The sequence below is a fragment of the Arvicola amphibius genome, chromosome 5 (genome assembly GCF_903992535.2).
Source record: "Arvicola amphibius chromosome 5, mArvAmp1.2, whole genome shotgun sequence".
Taxonomy (NCBI): Eukaryota; Metazoa; Chordata; class Mammalia; order Rodentia; family Cricetidae; genus Arvicola; species Arvicola amphibius.
Window position 1 is genome coordinate 132,886,733 of NC_052051.1, and position 16,397 is coordinate 132,903,129.

At 37.9% G+C, this 16,397-nt stretch overlaps 1 protein-coding gene across 1 annotated transcript in view; it reads left to right on the forward strand.

Moving 5' to 3' along the window:
* Slc12a2 (solute carrier family 12 member 2) overlaps positions 1-15,874 on the forward strand; it is a 72,975-nt gene extending 57,101 nt beyond the window's left edge. The window contains 9 exon segments of the mRNA XM_038330025.1: positions 1,228-1,351; positions 3,610-3,659; positions 4,954-5,076; positions 6,397-6,508; positions 8,778-8,864; positions 9,702-9,837; positions 10,234-10,276; positions 10,279-10,300; positions 13,158-15,874. Of these exon segments, the coding sequence (XP_038185953.1) occupies positions 1,228-1,351; positions 3,610-3,659; positions 4,954-5,076; positions 6,397-6,508; positions 8,778-8,864; positions 9,702-9,837; positions 10,234-10,276; positions 10,279-10,300; positions 13,158-13,293 (833 nt within the window). The 3' untranslated portion in view covers positions 13,294-15,874.
* Positions 15,875-16,397: the final 523 nt, after the last annotated feature.

Genomic DNA, 16,397 nt, shown 5'->3' on the forward strand with positions numbered 1-16,397 from the left:
GGCAGACATTAGTTATGATAGTAAATTGACCAACCAAATTTGTTGTAAAAATAGGATGAGAAAAATATTTAAACCTCTACTAAAATACTTAAATCACTACTCTGGCTGTAAATTAAATAAAACAATGCATACATTTAAAGTATTTTTAAAGTGACAATTTTAAGACCCAATTTAAGGTATAACTTTCTTTCGTATTTTATGAAAATGGAAATTTTCATATTCTTCTAATTTTTTGCTAATTGAAAAATACTTAATAATTACCATTTCCCCTTATACAGTTAATGAAATCACCAGATTAGTTGAAAAAGATAAGAAGCATATAAAAACTTGTAATCAGCTCATCGATTTAAACTCTTTGACTTTACACTGTTCACCTTTAAGAGTAACTTTGCAACTTTGAAGAAACACTTTGAGGACTCTATGAAATAAACATACTTTGCTGACTTAAAATGTATTTTCCTTTCTCTGGAATGAATCTAGCAGAACCTCATTTGAAATCTTGTACCAGTGACCATGTTTAGAGAATCTGACTCATACCCATTAACACTGCATAATTAGAAGCAGTGCCCCCTGTCACTCATAAGAATAATATATTATTCAATTCTGTTATTTAATGGGGTTTGAATGTGACTGAAACATTTTTAAAAGTATTGTGTATCTATGATTATTATGAAGTGCTTTTTTGAAGGCCTTGTCCTTTTCTGATATCTGGTCTTGAGCCCAGGTGGATGTCTTCTAAAATTTACAGCCTTTTCCCATAATTTTGTAGCCTGGGCAGGTTTGGTAGCTTCTGAGCCTGTCTGCTTGTCTGTTAATGCCTAGCGATGTAACTCATAGTGCTGTCCTGCACAGTAAGGAGGGAAATCCTTTTAACCCCTTAGCATAGTGCTGGCACTTGGATCCCATATCTCCTGTTGTTTCTGTCCCTCCATACAAATTAGTGATGAGCATTATGGACAGATTATCAGTTTTGTATTGTATTGTATTGTCTTTATATGTGTTTTCCAGTTGACGTTTATTACTTATGTACTCACCAGGACCCTACTTAGCCACTAGTACTGACATATTTACATGGACAGTCATTTTAAACACCTTGGTTGTTTCTTAAGAAACCACTTACCACACCTTACTGTTTCACAAGGGATACCTTTTTACTATGAAGCCATGTCACTTTGAGTAGTTAAAATATAATCTTTGATACTGTTTTAAATACTTTCATGTCTACAGAAGAATTACTATCTTCACAAGAAAAGTCCCCAGGTACCAAGGATGTGGTGGTGAATGTGGACTGCAGTAAAAAGTCAGATCAGGACACTTGCAAGTCATCTGGTGAAAAATCCACTACACATAAGGTAAATTTCCACTCAAAGAGATTTTTATCAAGAATTGGTTTTAAAGTGGAGGGGATTGACTTGAGTATAATATACATTACAGAGTTCCTTTTCTTAAGCTGCACATTGTTTGCTTTCCTTAAACCAGAAACCATGCCAGTTAGTGTTAAGTAGTTTGCTTTAAAATATTTTTGTTTGAACTTGGGAAGAGCACGTCCTTTTTCATTAGGCTACAGATAGTTCCATCCACGAGCTTGTGTGTTCTGCCGTAAGAAGAGGGATGACTTCCAAATCTTACTCTCCCACCCTCACTCTCCGACCTCTGTTGAGTACTCGTATCTCCTCTGTCCTATTCCAGCTGATAACGCACTAAGAAAGAAATCTGCACTGTAAATCATCAAGCCATAGTGTACTTTTTATTTCTCTAAGATGACTACCATCTTTTTTCTGAAATTGATAGCCTTGGACAAACCATGTCTCTGCACAATTTATCTTTTAGATTATTTGAAAGTATTAATGTTGCTTTTTATTCTTTTCTTTCATGTGTGATTGCCTAGTGCAGTAGTAGAAAGTGTGACCTGCACACATTTCTCCTCTCAGTCCTTGGTGGCTTTATTATTCTTTTTTGTGTTCTCTATGTACTCCATAAACTGATTCTGTTCATTTGTTATGCATTTATTTTAATTTATGTGTACATTCTTTTGCCCTTCCCCCATTTTATTGCCTGAAACAGACCCTTTCTGTGTAGTCTATTAGGAATCAATGCATGCAGTTGTATTGATCATTTCCTAGAAGCTACTCTGCACTCACATCGAAGAAGATAGTAATAAAACATTAACTTATCAATGTGTGCTACAACTTCTAGTTTTAAAAAGTAGGAAACTAGGTTAGTAAATTTCTACTCTGTTGTAAAATTTTAGATGCACTTAGCCTAACTTAAAGAGTTACTTTGGTGGGTAATAAGGCCCTGTTGGAAAAAGGCATTTGTGCTAAGTCTTATGACTTTAATTTGATCCCTGGGACTTAGAATGGAAGAAGAGAGCTGGCTCCTACAAGTTGTCCTCTGACTTTCAGACACCTGCAAAGATAGGTAATAATATCAGTCATTTTAAATGCCACTGTGACTTTGGCATATAAACTCTTTTAAATTAATATAAACCACCCATTACTAAATTTTCAAAAGCAGATATTATTACTTTATAACAGTAATATTTAAAATTTAATTAGTTTTTTCCATAACATGCATAAAAAGTAACAGTTATATAGATTGATTTTTCTGTTTTCTAGTTGACAAATTCTCAAAATATGCCTAGATACTATAAGAAAAATGGATACTTTGTAAAAAAAAAAACTCTTCAGGATTAGAAACATTCCAATATATAGTCAAAGTATTTGGCTTTATCTGTCTTGCTTACTGAGGCATATAATGTACAAAGGGACAAAAAGAGAATACCCTGTAAGTACTTAGTTTGTACCAGCCTAAGCTTGTTTGAGCAGGGCTTGCAATTTCACAGCCTTAAGGGGTAGGTTCATTTCTACCAGTGAGAAAGCAAGGCATCAGCTAACCAGGTCTGGTTCCCAGAGTGTGAGCGATACTGTTGAAAGCTGGGAATCTTCCTTTGGATCCCTTTGCAAAATGTTCTTAAAATTTCTAAGTCTCGAGTTTGCTTACTTTAAACAAGTAAAATTTACATTTATGGGGAAAAAGGAGTTAGAAAAACTACTTACCCCAGAAAGCAAATTGATAAATATTTTAATATAAGCTGGTGAATATATGCACACATATATATGTGTGCATAAACTTTATTTGAAGAAAACAATTCCTTTATAAACTGGCATTTTACTCTGATGAAATTCCTTAATATTCCAAGTACTGATTGACGTGTACAATCCAGGTGCGTTCAGTCGTTTGTGTAGTGGTGTTTGAAGCTTGTGTATGATCTGCCAAGGTGGTCGCTCAGTCATGCTTCCATTCACACGCTTTGACATTCTCAGCTAATTTCAAGTATAAAGTTTAATGTTTACAAAATCTGCTGGCTCTTCTGAATAATTTTTCAGATATAAAATTTCAGTGTGGGTGTTCATCATTCACTCTGTATGGTCTTTATAAAAATATGTGTTTTAAAAAAGATTAAACACTCAGTATAGAAAATATTAATTTTCAGTAGTAATCATTTCTTCACACTGTCTTGTTTATAATGTGCTCTATTTACATTTCCATTACTCTATGATTATAAAGGCAATTAACTTCATATTTTGTGTTTTTTAAACATAATCTAGATGAGGAAGAGGATGGCAAGACTCCAACTCAGCCACTGTTGAAAAAAGGCAGGCATTGTTCATCATTTTATTTTAATCCTTTCTCATACTGTTAACTCTTTAATTCTAGCTCTATTGTTTTCCTTTTATTTTAATTTAGTTTTTATTTCCATGGTGAGGTGATATTACAGTTATCTATTAAATGCAGATTAGTAAAATTAATTTTATTCCAATGAAAGCATTAAGTCTCACTGGGACAAACTGTTATTTCAGTCCTTTGAATCATCATGGTGTTTCTGAAATACACAAACCTGAAAAGTCAGGGTTGTTGTTCTCTTATTTAAACTGCGTGGTCCCATAAGCGGGCACCGGAGCAGGCGTGTCAGCACTGTCGGTCGCTTACCCAGCAAATCCTCGATTTTGATACTAATATATTTTTTGTTTCAAAAATTGCGCTATTTCCCACAGTCGTGCTGCGTTTGGGAGATGCAGTCTTGTCAGTGCACATGACTGTTAAGGAGATAGAGGTGAGAGTTACGGAGCAGTGCGGTTTGGTAGCCATATTACGTCATCATGCAAATCATTTGTCATGTTTGCTTACATCATGGCAGCATGAGAAGTGAATGATGGACCTTCTGGAAAAAGGACCAGAGTTCCTTCTGTAAATTTCTGTTTTTAAAATTGTGGTAGTGGAGTTTCATAATAGTCATCTGCTTGCTCACAGAGTCAATGCTGATTTTTTTTTTTAATTCCTAGAAATGTAAATGGGAACTCTTTACAAACATGCAGCGTACTGTACCATTTCCAGGAGTTCCTACCATCTTTCTATGACTCAGAAAGATGTGGCTATGTCTTTGACATTGTGCATCACATATTGAGGGGGACAAATGATCAATAAGCACACTTCCCTGGTAATTGTAAGAGTATATATTAGTATTTATCCAACCATCTTCCAAATACAGCTTTTTATTTAGTGCCTTTGAACTCTAAATCATTGAGATACCAGATAATAAAGGAAACCTCACAGGACAAGTGTAAGGCTTGCTCTGTTAACCTAAAGTAGCTCTCCAGGAAATCTGAACTCCATCAGTAAATGTATGGTATTTAGCATTCCTGCAGATTTCACCAGAATACTTCAGCATACTAGACACTTGGGTAGTTTGGGTGAGTTTACCTATTATAAGACAAAAAGTACGTTTTTATATCTGTTATAAGCTACTACTGGCTTATAATGGAAGTCATATACAGCTGTCTGCATATAAATATATCTGAATTTAGAAATGCTAGGAAATTCTAGGAATATAGTAAAAGGAGATTTGACATTTACTTCCTATATGTCGTAATTTTTTGCTTACTCCTTTAGAATCCAAAGACCCTGTTGCACCTTTAAATGTAGCTGACCAAAAGCTTCTTGAAGCCAGTACACAGTTCCAGAAAAAACAAGGAAAGAATACTATTGATGTCTGGTGGCTTTTTGATGATGGAGGTAAGGCCATTAATATATCTTTTAAATAATTAGAAATGTACTGGATATGTAAGAACAGTGCTAAGAAACAGCATACAGTGTTCGTGTGTTCACCACGTTCAGGCTTGCAGCCTGCTCAGACAGCACAAGAATCAGTGTGAGAATCATACATTGTCCCTTCAGGGTCCTTCAAGGTGCTTGAGTCCGTTCTTGATCTTTGTGACAGTGCCATTTTATTAACTATTATAGACCAGTTTCTGGACTGACACTTAATTTGGAATGCAGTTAGATTGGTCAGAATTAGTTTCATATTATGAATCTTTGGCAGAAATAGCACAGAAGTGATACTGCTCTCTTCTGTCTATATCTCGCCAAGAGTGGCTTATTGGTGTAAAGTAAGTTGTTGAGGCAAGTGTGGTTTTTCAGACTCACCCTTGAAAAGCTTTTCCCCTCTTAATGGGCCCTGGGAGGCTCTGCAAATAGACCGTTCTTCCTCGGCCGTTGCACCCGGATTCACATTCAGTCGCTCAGGTTCTGAACTGACTCCTGGCTTCCGGGTGATGCGTTTTCACCCCCATCGTTCTGTCCTCATCGATTGGTCGACATTTCATTGTAAAGAAGAGCTCGTCTCTTCGAGTCCTTGATTCTTGGTTTATCCAAAAGGATATAGTTTATTACTGTCATCATTTGCTAAGTTATTCTCTGACTGTCCACATGCAGCCAGCAGGGGCATCTCTCGCTTCCCTAAGGTGACTTCATATGTTCATGTGTCGTAGGGCACTCATTTTGGCAGTTGCTTCCTGAAATAAGATGGCATCCTAGACTTCCCCTTCCTCATGTGGAAAGGGCCTTTTATCCAAGAACTCCTCATTCCTTTAGTCAAGACCAGTGCTTAGAAGCAATGTGCCTGTGACTTCTGGGATAATTTTTCGTTACCAGGCCCCCTCAGGGGAGAAAGCTGGGGAATATATATAATATGTATGTGTGCACTATCTAGAGCTTGAAAGAAGCCAATTCCGTATAACTTTTTCGTCTTTCTCATTTCAGTGTGAAACTTGCCCCCATTAGGCTATATTCATTTCCCTTCCCTTTCTGTCCACAACTAATTTTTTGACTGCCCTAGGCCACCATCCAGTTCTACTGCTTACATAAAGAACTGCAGTTCTTGGGCTGAACCACTCCCTTGGACTCCCTCCTTGACAGAACTGTCAGGGGAGGACAGATTTTACTTTACATTGATTTATATAATAAATGTGTTTTTTTGAGACCAAGTTGAAAATAAATATTTTTGTTTGAGATATAAGCATTTTAAAAAGAGTTTATTATATTTTTGTAATTCAGGTTTGACCTTGTTGATACCCTATCTTCTGACTACCAAGAAAAAGTGGAAAGATTGTAAGATCCGAGTATTCATTGGTGGAAAAATAAACAGAATAGACCATGACCGGAGAGCGTAAGTTTGTTTTAAGTTGGAGAGCATTAATCAAACAGCCTTGACATGATAGAGATTTGATAAAATAAAATCCATATATAGACCGTAACTGATACTGCAAAACTTTCATTAAATAGAACCTCATCCTCTTTATTTTTTTGACATTTATATTTAAACTATAAGTGCATAATTTTACTTAAATGTGATAGAGAGACTAATACATTGACATTTTAGAAAGTCTTTATTAATACCTGTATTGTCAGGTGTTAGAAACATATCTCTAATCATCTGAGAGAAAGTGCATAGAAATTGCCTTTTCATATGTAGAGAAATTGTATGGCTTTGAAAAGCATACTATTGCCATCTGTACTGCCATGAGTCTGGATTCTGGTGCTCCTCTCCTGGCCTTGTCTCTGCAGGGTACTGCACACATTGTTCCCACTTTCACATAGAAAGTCTGAGAGTTGTGACTGATCCTCCCGCAGTCCTGCAGCCTAGGCATGTGAGCGCCGCAGTGCGGCGTGAAGGTTTCTGGCGGTCTGTCTCGTCCTCACCCCTGCATGCTGTCTACATTCGGGGGATTTCAGGCATTTTTGGTCTATGTGTTCTTTCTTTCTTACACATAGCTCTTCATTTGCCTCATTCATCTGTGTAAATGTGTTGTACTGCGAGACTTTTCCTGGGGAGACACAACATACACATCTACCCACCCCAGCTAAGGAGCCCATGACAAGACCACGCGGACACTCCCAAAGTCCTACCTGGTGAAACAATGCGTTTTATTGGGGCTACTTACAGGAGTATGGTTGAGGGGTTACTTAGGAGCAGAGAAGACCCAAAGACAGCTGCATTACCAAGGCCCACCCCAGCATGGCGACAGCTCCTGAAAGCTGGAAACCTGGAGCCCACTGCAGTGCCCACAGGCAGCTTGACCAGTGGGAGAGTGCCCTTGTCCTCTTGGCCGGTGACTGTGGTCTAACCCTCTTGCTGGCAGCTTTGCTGTTCTCGGTCTTCTTTGCAGCTTGGCATCTCTGGGAGGGAGGAGCCCAGTGAATGTGGTCAGTTTCTGGAACTTTCTGAGACTGTTTTGTATTGTTTGCCTTCCTGCTTAAGGAGCTTCTATGCAGGATGGAGTATATCAAACTTGGAGAAAACTTAGACAACAAAATGTTGCATTCTCTTGAACCCAGTTTAGTTCTCCCAGTGCTGGGCCTTACCATATTCCCTTTCTCTCTCCTGCACATTTCCTTCCTCAGTCAGTTAACATGTGAGGCCGCTCACATCACTTTCTTAAATTTTAGTTCTGTGGGCTCTGTAATGCTTAGCAGATTGGGACTAAGAGATACTGAATTCAGTTAGGTATTCGTTTTCAACAGGGAATTGTGGAAGACATATTTCTCATACTTTTCTTTCTAAAGCTATCATTTTATAAAACATAGGATCTTGTTTTGTTGATTGCTTTTCTTGGGTGTTTCAGCTTTTTGTTGACATGACCCCCCTCATACAAGACCTTGTACGAGGTGTTTATTTGCCAAAGGCCAGGCTTGTTGTACTCCTTTCTCTGACTACTTCAGAGACAAACACTATGAACTACTCTTCCATGAACTGGATATTCAGTTTGGCCTTAAGTTCTTGTGGGCCTTGGGATATTCTAACATTAAATCTAATAGGTAGTAACCAAAAATAACTTAAAAGAGGCTTGTTATCAGATATATCCTTCCAATATGCTTTGATTAAAATTCATTCTTATCGAGCTGGGTGTCACATGGCATTATGGATAGCCCTGGCTCAGTCCGTTAGGCTATAGTAGTTTTCTCGTTGCTGTAATTGAGTGCCTAGGGACAGCGTGGGAAAGGGGAGTGTTTGTGTGGGCTTAGGTTGCAGAGACAGTCAGCATGGAGGAAGGCATGCTGGCTGCAGTGTGCAGCAGTCAAAGACTCTTTGTATCTGCAGTCAGGAAACAGAAGACACTGCTTAGTTTTTCTGGAAATTTCCTCAGTGACACACGCAGAAGTATGTCTCCTAATTGATTTCAGATACAGTCCAGTTGAGAGTGAAGATTAACCACTGTAGATAGTAGGCAGGGTAGAGAGTTAGAGGATAGTCATCTCTACTCAGGCAGCTTCAGTGCTTTCTTTTTAATGGAGAAGATGAGTTAATTCAGGACATTTGTGTAGCAACTGATAGACTTTCTCTTTAAGTCACCTTATCACATATATAGAGAGTAAAAATACTTACATCCTTTGCATGTCTGAATGCTGGTTTGTGTTTTGTTTTTTTTTTGTCATAGGATGGCTACTTTACTTAGTAAATTTCGAATCGATTTCTCTGATATCATGGTCCTAGGAGATATCAACACCAAACCAAATAAACAAAAGTAAGTTGCTGGATAAATTATTCTGTATAAATTTCCAACTCTTTTGGCCTGTGCAGACACAGATAATTTAACTTGGAATGATTATCAGGGGCCTTTTCTTCTGCCCCGAGTTATTGTGAAACCATGTGGTTATTGGTGGCCAGTGATACCGAAGTAAGCTGTAAGATTTGAGTTTTCAGAAGGGGTTCACTCTTTATGCTTCTGAAAACTGTTAGTGCCCCAGAAATTGCAGAAAGGTTTTACGTTCCAGGTGTTTCTTGCCCACAGTCACTAAAAGCATTTGATTCTAACTTTAAATGGGTATTACTTCCATTGTTTACTTTTATAGTGAAAATCTGAGTTTCCCAGTAATAGTGGCGGTCAAGAGTCTCTTACTCAAACAGTTTCTACTTTTGGAATAGATAGTCTTCCTGAAGATGGCACAGAGAGGCAGTTACAATCTGTGTGCATTTTATCGGGAATAACTAATTTTTGGCATATGTTAAATGAGTTACAGGGCTGGGCAAAGATAATGTTTTACACTGAGTTGGGAATGATTTGCTATTTGAGCAAAGCTGTGTTTTACGTATCACTCGGGAATCACCTTGGCTGGTGTGCTGTTCTTTAGTTTGAGGGTTGACGCAGGCGAGGGCAGACAGCGTGAGGAGCCAGCTTCAGCTCCAACCTTATTATCGCCTGTGCAGTTCTAGCCCTGCAGTCTGAGAGACTGGAAATTACTGTTTTCTAACCCAATGATACAAATGCTTACAAGTTTGTAACAAGTTATAATTTCTACTGAAGTTATTTGTGATATATAATTCAGAATAAAATTGTCGGTATCCTGTCTGTTTTTTCAAGTATTGCTGCTTTTGATGACATGATTGAGCCATACAGACTTCATGAGGATGACAAAGAACAGGACATTGCAGATAAAATGAAGGAAGACGAGCCTTGGCGAATAACAGACAATGAACTTGAGCTTTATAAGACCAAGGTACTCTTCACTCTGTCTCCTCACTCATCTCACATGTGATTTCATGGAATCGCTAGACCAAGCACTGTGATTTGAAACAGAGGCAAATGCTTATGTAAGCTAACCTCCACTAAGGGTGTTTTATATTGAATGGTGGGAAGCTAGGAAGCAGCATCAAATATTTTTCTAAATAGTGTTTTTTTTATACAAAATTTGTTTTGCTACTTTTTTTACAACCATAGTGGTTTCTTCTTTCTCCTCCTCCTCCCTTCTGTGCCTCCTTTTTCTCTGGTAGTCCTGAAGATCCAGCACATAGCTACCTGGGCCTTACACACTGGTTACTGAGCTACAGTCCTGCCTTTGTTCACAGTTCTAATTGTCAGATGTTGAGGATGATTCTGTCCTTTTCCATTTCAGACATACCGGCAGATCAGGTTAAATGAATTATTAAAGGAACACTCAATACAGCCAATATTATTGTCATGTAAGTATTGTTGGAATAACGGTTTGGACTATTTTTCTGAAGGTGTGTGGATGTGTCTGTGTCTCTGTTATAACAGTACTTAATGGTTTTTAAAAAGTTCTTTTAGAATTTCATGAGTATTTACATCATTCTCCTCTCAATTCCTTTGTTCATTTTTCTTCTCTCATATTTGTGACTTTTCTTTAGTTATTATAATAAATTACTAAATAATTATTGTTATAATAACTGATATGCACATACATAGTGTTGCTCATATGTATGTTTTTAAGGCTGACCGCTTATATAATTGGGATAACCAACTGGGGGACTCATCCCTGGATTTTTTAATTAATCTAGTTAATTATTATTTTTAAATTAATTTGCTTAATTGCCTTTAGCTTTTCATCTCGTGTGATGTCTCATGGCATTTCTTCTATCCACGTTGGCATGTCAGCTTGTGTTGTCATTGTTAGGTCTTATCTCATGGTCACAACTTCCCTTTGATATATAGAATGTAGACATCCAGGTCCTCTGGCTTTTACAGTCTTGCCGCCCCCTCTTTAGTCATGTTCCCCGAGCCTTAGGTATAGGGGTTGTGGTTGTGGATGTATCAAGTGGGGTTGAGTGCTCCAAAGTCAGTTCTATGCATTGTGACCTGTTGTAGTCTGTAATGGTTTCTGTCTGCTACAAAAAAAGCTTTCTTCATGAGTGAGCTGCATAAGGATAAGGACTTAGAATGTAATTAGAAGTTGACTAGTTTAGAAAAGTCATGGTAGTAGGCTCTGCTCCAGGTTCTATGGGATATGAGTGTGACGTCCGTATACCTGGGAAGGCCAGGGTCGCCAGGGTATCTGGAGCTGGTTTACAGTTGTGAGCTGCCTTATGTAGGTGCTGAGTTGAACTTGAGCCCTCCAAAGAGCAGTATGTGCTCTTAATTGCCATGGCATCCCTTCAGTCCCTTGTTTTGTGTTTTTAAATAAGAAACTGAGTCCAGTTGTTTCTGCCTGTATGTGTATGAATATGGGACAACCTCTCAGCAAATCCCCAAAGAAGGCTGTCCCTCCCAAAGCAGCCTTTAACTTCCAGTAGCTTCTCAGATAGGGCTGGGGCCTTGTGAGCCCCTCCCCAGTTCGATGGAATTTTGACTTGTGCAGATAGCCACATCAGTGTACGTTCATGTGCACAGTGGCCTTGTCATTTCCAGAAAGTGACATCTCACAGACTCCCTCACTGTCCTCTGGCTCCTACTGTCTTCTTCCTCCTCTCTCAGCACTCTCTGAGTTTTGGGTAGAAGTGGAGGACCCTTGTGTGATAAGAGATGCCCCTTCATGACCAAGAACTCAGTCACTTACTCAATGTTTTGACAAGTTATGAGCCTCTGCATTAACCAATGCCTTCTATGAGAAGCTTTTTTTTTTAAACAGAGTTGAGGGCAGCACTTCTAAATATGGGTATTTAGAAGGTAGTTTGTCTACCTAACTGCTTAATAAAACAATAGAAGTAGGTTACCCCCTAGGGCCAATGACATCCTGGGCAGGAGCTTTTGACACTGATTACAAGACCAGCCATGATTTCCTTCCTCTGGAGCAGGCCTCAACTCCAGTCAGAATGCAGTTGGTTCCACAGTAACAGTCACAGCTCGGGTGGTTTGCTTTTTTTTGTTGTTTTGTTTTTAATTTATAGCCTAGGCTATTCTTAAACTTGACTCTGCCTCTACCTCCCAAGTGCTGGAATTTCAGTCCTGTACTACAAGGCCCAGTAAATAAGTACTCAGAGTTTATTGAAAAGACATTATCTATAAAAAGGAAAACTCAAAACTTTAAAATGTGGTTGCCTTCAGCATGTGGAGCTAGCATTTATGCATGAACAAGAGATACTGTGTACCCTTGTGTCAGTCTGAGCATTTGGATTGGTTATTCTGAACTTTTACATTCATATTCTTTGATTTCTTTCTCACCTTTTCAAAATTCCCTAGCACAGCCACAGGTATGGGTGGCACAGGAGGGGCTCACAGTACAATTTGGACCCCAGGCAACTTTCTCATATAAAGATAAGTGTGAAAGGTTATTTAGAATATTAACCTGATAAAGCATGTTTCCCTTGCAAGTATTTTCCTTGCAGACATGCTGTCTCTGAATTAGATAGAAGTGTTGGAGCCTACCCGAGCCTTTCCTCTGCGGAGCTATGTTAATTAGAGAAGATGTGATCCTGGACTTTTTTCAGTTCTGTGTCCCTAAACAGATAAGAAAAGCTCAGGCACCCAGAAACCAAGATGAAATCAATGCCTTGGTGCTGAAGAACTGTTAGGGTAACACCAAACACAATGTTTTCAGTTTGTGCTCATGGTTTGTAGAGTTCTATAGTGAAAGACACTAAACCATAGAAGTTTAGAATGAATCCTTGTAGGTCTATGAGTATCTCTATAAACCCTAATAGGTCTATAAATAGCTTGATAAATAGAAATGAAAATTCACAAGAGAAGTTAAATTTAACACATTTAATTATGTTTCATTTTTTATCTATAACTTCCACTGTCTGGTTTCTAATACAAATATGTTTTTCTTCTAAAGAAACCTGTCCTTAGTGAAGAGTAAATTCGATTGAATAGTAATATGCTATTATTCTTAATAATAAATATGAATTGCATATATTGAAGTTCACAGAAATACTTAGGAATAAGAACAAATGTTTGAAAATCCATGGAAACCTGAGGTCTGGGGATAGTGAAGTGAGAGTATACTAATTAGTATACTAATTATTGTTGTGTAGATGCAGTTTCCCTCCACTCAGATTTGATCATGGGAATTGGGACCTAATTAATAATTGTTTCATTTTCTTCTTCAAAGCATTGCTCAGTGTCTTCTCATTCTGATCCTAGGAGTCTCCCAGTTGCACGGAAAGGTGCTGTGTCCAGTGCTTTGTATATGGCTTGGTTAGAAGCTCTATCTAGAGACCTGCCACCAATCCTCCTAGTTCGTGGGAATCATCAGAGCGTCCTTACCTTCTATTCTTAATTATTCTGCACCATGGACTGCCCTCCAGGAATGGTACTTCAGTGCCTAGCGAAAGCACTGCAATCGTCAGTAACACCATACTATCACACTGGTGAACTGGGACTTTGTTTCAGTCTTTATTGGAAAGCCCAGGGAAAAGTTACTCCATTGGTAGATATACGTAGACTTGAGTTCTAGTCTACGCCACATCTCAGTCTCAGTGACTGGTTAGTCTTTCCCGTCGGACTGAAGTTCGTGAGAGTAAAGTTGTCCTTTGCTACTTGAAAGCAATACGAGTGTTATTGTGAGTGAGTAAAGGAGTACAAAGCCTTTAGCCTTGAGGTGCCTTCTGAAACTAACCAAATTTCATCCATATATCTATTGTCTTTTGTAAATTTATAGAATGTTAAACTTTGCCTTCAGATATTTTTATTTCTCATGTCACCTTAAGTAGACACTCCTTTTCATCTTCCACTGACCAGTTAGTTCTGAGTACTGTGTGTTTTGTATTACTTTTGTAAAAGTATCTGTTAGATACTAAGGACAAACTAATAAAATATATGGGGGAAAGTATCCAAAAAATGAAGCCCAAGTTTAGGTTTCTCTGAGTGTGTGTACATGTAGAGCTAGGAAATAGAGGCCCAAACACCATTTTTAACTCCATTGAAATTACGTATTATTTCTTGTAAATCTTAGAGAAGGGTGAGGATCTACCCAGTATTTCCTATATGATGCTGAAAAGTCACATGTCCTTTTTCAAGCAAAATCTGAGATCATTTGTATTATTTTTTAAAAGATGTGTTCTAATTGAGAATTCCTCTCAAATGTGAGGGACTTTTAAGACATGCTGACAGGTGTTTTTTGAGGAAATTTAGACAGAGAAATGCCATTTAGAACATTTTCAATAAACACTACAGGAATTTCACTATCCTATGCCATCCTTTATTTTTTAAAAAAATCTTTTAAAATTTTATCAATGGTTAAATGGACCACTGTTTTCTTAGTGGAAATGGTTTTAGGCTTAATTTATTCAAGTGTCAAGTACATTTAGTCTTAATACACTCAGGTTTGAACAGATTATTCTGAGCATTGAATTTTAATCCATTCTTAATACTTTAAACCTTCTGTGTTAAAGAAAACTGCCAGTTTGTGCATTTGACCTTGTCGCCTACTCAAGCACTTGACAGTGTGATGTGCTGTCCTGAAGCTTTATCTACAGTTTTTAATGTGAAGTTTCTCATTTTCCAGGGAAGGATTTCCTGAACACATTTCAAGGGATTCGTGTCTTCATGTCTGTATGTGTGTGTGCAACGCGTGCACAGGTGCACATGCATGTATGTAATGAGATGTCTGTCACTGGTGTCTCCAGCTTGAAAGTGATCACAGCCCAGTAGATTACAGGTTTTTGTTTTGTTTTAATAAACATTGAAGTCAGATCAAGTGGTTACAGGTCTCATGGAGGACCAAGACAGTTTGAAGCTCATAGTCTAGCTTCATGTGGTTATCCAGTTAGATACAGTGCTGCTGAGTAGGTGATCAGTTCCAGGGGTGGAGAACATGCAGGTTTCTGTCATCTTGAGTGAAGTGTTAGGAAAGCATTTTAGTGGTGCAGCACTTCTGCCGCATGAATATGACCTGCGTTTATACCAGCTGGATGTCTGGTCATTTCCATTCAGAAAATTTAAAAAAAATGAAGTTAAGTGATTTTTTTTCTAAGGTTTTTCCCTACATTATAATACAACATTGTTCCATTTATTTTAAGCTCTGCAGAGTTTGGAGGCAATATAGAAGTGTCATATTCAATAAACCATATCATGCATGATTTTTCTGAATGGATAATAAGGCCCAGGCTGACTGCTGCTGTTTTGAAATGTACACAGGTACACTTGCCTTTTATTTTTAAAGGTTTTTCCCCATTCAGAAAACTTGATTGTGATCTGTACTACAGAAACTAAATGTCATACATCATACATTTGTGTATAAAGTACATAAAATGGATCTCAGTACACGTAATAGGGAGGGTAATATTGTTTGTGAAACAATGTAAGAAGCTTTCCTCTTTTCAAAGCTACATTACATTCATTTAACACTAGATACCAGGTCAGACATTTTCAAGGTTGCGGTAGTACTCTAAAATGAAAATTTTCAACAGTTCTTGGAGATGCTAGCTAGTATTAAAGCTATTTTTATTTTATGCTGAATTGATTATTTTGATGCCAAATTATTTTTTAGTCCTAATCATTGATAATAACTTGAAAATAATTATTCAGTGGCATTTGAACTCATTGTTATGATGGGTAAAGAATTTAGTGGGTTCAAAGAGAATGGTGGTGTTGATTATTAACAGTTACTGAATCAGATATTTATTTGTTGCAATGTTTCCTTTGTGCTTTAAGTTTTCCTTTACACTCTTTTCATATTGTTTTCTGACATATGCGTGTTTTTTTAAGACTATGGAAATAATTTAAAGAGTTGAGCTCTGGTGGATGATTATCTGCTAAGTTTGAAAATGTAATATTTTGATAATACTGTACTGTTCCTGTCACAAATGCTTTTGTAATGTTTTAACCCTGAGTATTGCAGTTGCTGCTTTGTACAGAAGTTACTGCAATAAAGGAAGTGGAGTCATTAAAACTTCAATATCTACTCTTAATTTTACCTATTCATAGTGTCATGTCAGCTTTGTGACCTCATCTCACTTAGTGACCTTGGGGAAGCTAAGTGAATTGTGCACCACCTCTCCAAGAATGACGATTGGTCCTGACTTTAGTGAACTGTACAAAGTACAGCACCGTATGATTGTTTTTGAACTGATTTAGATTTTCTAATTTTTAATTTAGGACCAGACTTCTCAGGGGAAACTACAAGATTAAATGGGATTCATATTCCCTGAACTTGTTGATTCTTTGCTCCTGGGATTTGTTTTGGTTTTGGTGAGCTGACTGAAGTGTTACAAAGCATTTTACCTTTCTCATTTGGGCCATTTGCTGGTGTGCCACCTGTGCTGGACTGTTACTCTTGAGAAAGCAGCAGAGCAGTTAGGAAGTTTGCTAAAGGTCGTGGAGATTGCAGAGAACATTGGCCGAGCTGGCGATTTGTCCTATGTGCACTCAGTGCTGCTCTGC